A 6,023-nucleotide genomic window follows, 5' to 3' on the forward strand; every position below is an offset into this window, starting at 1 on the left:
ATGGGGGTGCTAGGAGAGGAGGGTCGGGGGGATTGGGTGCAGGAGATGGGGGTGCTGGGGGAGTAGAGGGCAGGCGAGCTGGATCCCAGGGGGACGTAACCCCATCGGCCCAACCCCTGCCTTGTCCTCTCCCGGCACAGCCGAGAAGCTGAGCCTGCGGGAGGCCCGGGACCGGCTGGTGCGGGAGGCCCAGCAGCAGCAGGAGAACTGCTCGCAGGTGACGGAGAAGCTGACGCAGGCGGCCAGCACCGCCAACAGCGAGCGGGAGGTCTGCCGGCAGGACGGCATCCGCCTGCGGGCGCAGTACAGCGGGCAGAGCCAGGGGCAGAAACAGTGCTGCGACCTGGGAAAAAATATGCTGGGCGAGATCCAGAGCATCCAGCAGAGCATCCGGCAGAGCATCCAGCAGACCATCCAGGAGACCATCCAGGGGAAAGCGGGGACCCTCCCGCCCTACTTGCCCGACATCTGCACCGCTCTGAGCCAGCAGGTGAACACCCAGCTCACGACGCTGGGGGACAAGCTGAAGGAGAAGCTGCAGGACCAGGCGCAGGCGAACGGGCGGCTGCACAGCGAGAAGCTGCTCAGCGAGGCCAACCTGCGGGAGTGCGGGCAGCAGCGCACCAGGGAGACCCAGCAGCACCAGCACCAGCTGCAGGCCCTGCAGGCCGCCTGCGACGCCGAGGCCAAGCGGAGCTACCAGGAGAAGCAGACGCTGACGGAGGAGAAGGGGCGCCTGAGCCAGCAGCTGCAGGAGAACAAGCGGCTCCTTGCCCAGGCTGAGCTCACCAAGGCCCAACTGGAGAGCTGCAGGAAGGCAAAGGTGGGGGGGCCCCGGGCTGCCGTGTGTCCGTGCCCACGTCCATCCTGAGGCGGGGCGGGGGGAGGTGTGCACCTCCTTGTGGGTACGTAGGAACGTGCCCACAAATCCAGCCTGCCATCTGGGCATGGTCCGCCCTCCGGGGGTCTGTCTGTTCATTGGGGTTGCCAGGCGTCCGGAACGCCCGGTCGAAAGGGGATCCTGGCGGCTCCAGTCACCACCACCAACTGGGCTGTTAAAAGTCCGGTGGGCGGCACAGCCGGGCCTGGGGCTAAGGCAGGCTCCATGTCTGCCCTGGCTCCGCGTGGCTCCTAGGAAGCGGCCGCCAGGTCCCTGCAGCCCCAGGCACATGGGTGGCCGGGGAGGCTCCACGCTTGCCCCCGCCCCGAGGGCCGGCTCCGCAGCTCCCATTGGCTGGGAACCACAACCAATAGGAGCTATGGGAGTGGCGCCTGTGGGCACGAGGGCGGCACATGGAGCCTCCCTGGCTGCCCATGTGCCTCGGGGCTGCAGGGAGGCTCTGCATGCTGCCCTCTGCATGGCTGCTTCCCGGGAGCCATAGTAAGCACCACCAGGACCCCGAACCTTTTCCAGCACCCCATCCCCCTGCCCCAGCACGGAGTCCCCTCCCACACCCAAACACCCTTCCGGAGCCTACATCCTGTCCCACCTCCCTGCAGCCCCCAACACTCCCTGTCCCAGCCAGGACCCCCCCTTCACCCCAAACCCCTCATCCCAGCCCCACCCCAGAGCCTGTACCCCCTGCCAGAGCCCACACCCCAACCCCGTGCCCGGAGTCCCCTCCTGCACCCCAAACCCCTCATCCTCAGAGCCTGCACCCCCCCAGCCGGATTCCTCAACCCCCCTCCACACACACCTCAACCTCCTGCCCCAGCCCGGTGAAAGTCAGTGAGGGTGGGGGAGAGCAAGGGAGGGGAGATGCAGTGGGCAGAGGTGAGACCTCGGGAAGGGCCGGGGTTGGGTATTCGGTTTTGTGCCATTAGAAAGTTGGCAGCCCCACTGTTCATCCACTGATGTCCTTGTAGGTTGGGGGGGTAGATAGTGTTTATTCCCCCCCCTCCACCCCCTCCTTCCCACATACACACCCTGGAGCAGATCCCCCAAGCCGTGCGACTCCCCCAAGGCCACCGGGCTGCCTGCTGGCTCACGGGGCCCCGAGGGCTGGGGCAGCGCATAGCAGGGGACAGAGGCCTTCCCCCAATCTCCTCCACCCACACCCTTGCCAGGAGTCAGGCAGGGAGGGTCTCCCCAGTTCCTTCCGGTCCGTGCACATCACCGTCTGGTGCCGAGTGGGCAGAGCGAAGCGTTCTGGGCTGCACACGTGCTGGCTCTTGGGGGTGGCTTCGTGGCCGGCAGCTGAGCCAGCGTGACTCTCCTCTCATTGACAGGGCAGTGCTTTGAACCCAGGCCTGAGAAATCCTGGCAACCCCGGGACCTTCGGCAACCCCGGGACCTTCGGCAACCCTGGCACCTTCGGGAACCCTGGCACCTTCGGGAACCCTGGCACGTATGGGAACCCCGGCACCTTTGGGAACCCAGGGACACTGGGGAATCCCGGGACGTTCGGGAACACTGGTGAGTGCCCGTGCGAGGAAGGGCAAAAGGCAGGTGTCCAGATGCTTTCCCGGACTAGCTTTGGCCGGTGGCGCCAGCCCCTGGAGCTGGCCTGTGGGCACAACCCTCACCCACTTTCCTAGCCCTGCTCTGAGAAACCCTAGCCCCAGCTCCTCCCTCAACATCTATCGCTAATGAAACCCTGCAGCGTCGGTGAGGTCGGTGCCACGGAGCAAGCGGCATGGAGGTTTCCACCACCCCACCCCACCTCGGCTCTGCTGCTGCCCCACCATCCTGACCCACAGCCCCTGGGGCTCCCTAGCAGCTTTGTGCATTCACGTCATTCCCAACCTGGAGCCATTATACAGCAGCTGGGGGACGAGGGGGCTCCTTGCTGGGCCATCGGCAGGCCGAGCCAGACCCCCCTTGTGTCCCTGCCCGGCCAGGGGCCCCGTGTCCCAGATTCCTCCAGGAGTGGCGAGGCCAGCCCAGGATTGGGGGCTTGTGAGGGGGAGGGAGGCCCCTTCCCTTGCACATACGGGCAGTAGATTCCAGCCAAGAGACCTCTGGTGCTTCTCGCCCTGTTAGACAGCACCAGCCTGGATGAAATCAGAAAGCGACTCCTGGAGGCCAAGCTGCCCAACCAGTTCCCCCCCAAACCCGTGGCGCAGCCCAGGTAAGGAGCGAAGGGCAAGGCAGGTTGGGGGGTCCCCTGTATGAGCACGCTGAGCAACCTATCATAGCAGCTGTCCCTCTCGCATCCCCCTCTACCCCAGTATCCCCCCCCATTAAAGCAGACCATTGGCCCCGCACGGCCAGTGGCCTGCCTCTAGCACTGGCTGCAGCGTCCCCTTCTCCCTAGTGCGCCTGGTTGATTGTGCAGTACAGTCTGTGTGGGTCCAGAACCCTTCCTGACCCTTCACACCCTGAAGCATGAGAGTTGGGGTCAGGCAGCATCTGGCCTCTCTCTGCTGCTGTTAAGCAGCCCCATGAGTAGACTCCGTCGCAGCGTAAAGCAGCTGGGATGTGGGTGGAGCGTGGGATAGAACTAACATCTCTTGCAAAGAGCATTTCCTGGGGGTCGGGGCGCAGAGCTCCTGTTTCACAGCTACGCTCACCTGCCCCTGGGGGTGACGTGGAGGGAGGGGTCGTTAGCGTTTACAAGGCGAGGCGCTGGGGGCCAAGGGCAAAGCATGATTGCAGGCGCTGAGGAGCGTGGGATCAGACCCCTACGGAGCATTTCCTGAGCGGCTGGGGGTGGGGGGGCCTGGTACACGTTATCAGTATGCTCAGTAGCTGGACAATATCGAGTCTGGCCAGTGACTCCAGCGGGCACAGGATCGGGCCCTTTGTTTACTGGAGACGGGCTCGCCTGGGGGCATGAGAACCTGCCAGAGCCCAGCAGCAGCCTGCCTGGGCTCTTTGATAGGGGGAGAGGGCAGGGGCCACAGGAAATCCTGGGGCAGCAGGATCCCACAGCGGTCGGCAGCTTCCTCGCAGGGCAGGAACCCGGGCGCGGCCACTCGGGCTGTGTGTGAGCGGCGTTAGCGCCGACCTTTCTCGCTGTTTTCTTTTCCACGCCAGCGGCTAACCAGGGAGCGAGGCCATGGGGAGCAGAGGCCGGGAGCTGAATTGGAGCAAAGGGGAGGAAACGCAACTTGATTGGCAAGAAACTTAGGAGACTGAACTGGTGCCCGGCCTGAAATCGCCATCTCCCTCAGACAGACACAGACACGCCTGGGCAGAGACTTCCAGATAAGCGCACACGTACATGTGAATCTCCCCACCCCACCCACCCGGCTGAAATCCATCTTACCCCCCCCTCCCCAGCTCCAATCTCTCGCACACACACTTGGCCACACTCTCGGCTCACCCAGCTCATGCTCACCCCAGGGACACATGCCCTCTGGGCCTCCCCCCCCCCCGCCCCTTATTCCTGGTCCTGTTACCCCTGGTTCGCCAGCCCCGGAAGCTGGGCATGCTGGTGGGAGGGGAGCTCATGCTGATCTCGCCCTCTGGCAGCCCTCCCTCCGACTGGTAGCCCTTTGGGTGGGGGTTCTGGCCAGACCTGGCAGCACGGCCCAGGCCAAGCCGGGGGGGAGGGGGGAGGACCGTGGCTCCCTCTGTCTGACCCCACTCCCTGGGCTTTACTCACCCTCACAACCCCTGCTGAGATCCCCTCCATCCTCCCCCCGCCCGGGCCTGGCCCCCGTCCTCCTCCAGCCACTCCTGTGTCCCTGCCCAGCCCTCGCTCCCCTCAGGCCTCAAGGCCCTGGTCTGCTCAGGCTCCGCGGCCCCAACACCCCTCCAGTACTGCAGCCCTTTGTCATCTGGGCCCTTGCAGCTCACCCCATCCCAGGGAGGCTCGACCCTGGGGCCCTGCCCAGTGCCACAACCCGGGGGTGCAGGGGGCCGGCTGAGCGGGATCTGCCATGGATGTGAACGCAGGGCCAGGAGGTGAAGGGGAACCGCCGGGGCGGCTCCGGCCTCGCTCGCTGATTAGCCCAGCGATGCAGCGGAGGCTCATGGCGCTTTGCTGTAAATTCTTCCACCCCGCACTGAATACAGGCCTGACGGCAGCCCGGACGGGGGGTTGTGCTTTGTTCCGGGCGCTGGGGGCGGGAGCCGGTGGGTCTGGTTCTGCTCCCGCTGACCCTGGCCCAGACCTTGAGCCAGCGGAGTCCCCTGCCCTGAGCCAAGGCTGGGGACTCGGAAGGTCCTGGAAGGCCCCTCTGCAGCGGGGGGGGGCTGGGCGCTGAAGATCCTGGGGGAGGGGGGTGACATTCGCTCGGGGGCTGGGTTCCTAAAGGGGCTTTTGCCCCAGAGTTTGGAAGAGGAGAGGACAATTGGGGGAGGGGGCAGGGGACACACGTCCCCCTGTGCCTTGTCTCTTCCGCCACCCCCCAACCTGCCCCGTCCACCAAGGCCGTCAGCTGCTGTCCTGAGCCAACGGCCCCTGCCTAGGGCCCAGCCACCGCCAGCGCCCCCTCAGCCCCCCGGCAAGTGGTGCAGGAGTCCGGGTGGCTGCGAGCGGGGCCCAGCTCTCGAGCCAACGGGGAACGTCCCGTTCTGGCCGCCCCGGAGGAAGGGACTGACAGGTGCCGCAGGAAGAGCCAGGCCAAGCTGGGACCCAAACAAAGAAACAATGAAGCACGTTCCCAGAACTGCAGGGGGCAGGATCCAAGCCCGGCCCAGTGGCCTCCGGCCAGGAATTCTGCACACTTGGAGCAGGAACAAGCCAGAGGCCAACCTTGGCCCGGCTGCCAGCTCCAGCCGCGCCGAAGAGGGGCTGGTTCTGGAGCCTGCTCTCAGCCCCAGAGGAGCGGGCAGGGGGGAGAGGGGCGCACACGCACAGCGAGAGCAAGCCCCGGGCAGGCAGGCAGGCAGCAGCACACCTGTGCCACCCACGCCCGCCTTTCCAGGTGGCACATGGACAAGGCTGGGGCCAGGGATCATTGCTGGGGGAGCCAAACTGTTTCCCGGCTGCTGGCCTGTCATAACTGCCCCCTCTCCCCCCGCCCTCCAGGGAAGGGAATTGCCCTCTCCTGCTCCATGGATCCAGCTCCGGTGGCCCCCGAGAGGGAGAAGCACCCAGTGATGGGTGGATAATCCATGGGAGTTTTGCTGG

The 6,023-nt window shown here is 65.7% G+C and overlaps 1 protein-coding gene across 1 annotated transcript in view; it reads left to right on the forward strand.

The window, feature by feature from the left end:
• Window positions 1–4,996, forward strand: part of LOC120391916 (plasmalemma vesicle associated protein) — a 12,548-nt gene extending 7,552 nt beyond the window's left edge. Inside the window, exons 3-6 of the mRNA XM_039516162.1 lie at window positions 141–823; window positions 2,230–2,416; window positions 2,984–3,071; window positions 3,980–4,996. Of these exons, the coding sequence (XP_039372096.1) occupies window positions 141–823; window positions 2,230–2,416; window positions 2,984–3,071; window positions 3,980–3,986 (965 nt within the window). The 3' untranslated portion in view covers window positions 3,987–4,996. The remainder of the gene's footprint in view (window positions 1–140; window positions 824–2,229; window positions 2,417–2,983; window positions 3,072–3,979) is intronic.
• Window positions 4,997–6,023: the final 1,027 nt, after the last annotated feature.

This window comes from Mauremys reevesii, linkage group 26, assembly GCF_016161935.1.
Source record: "Mauremys reevesii isolate NIE-2019 linkage group 26, ASM1616193v1, whole genome shotgun sequence".
Taxonomy (NCBI): domain Eukaryota; kingdom Metazoa; phylum Chordata; order Testudines; family Geoemydidae; genus Mauremys; species Mauremys reevesii.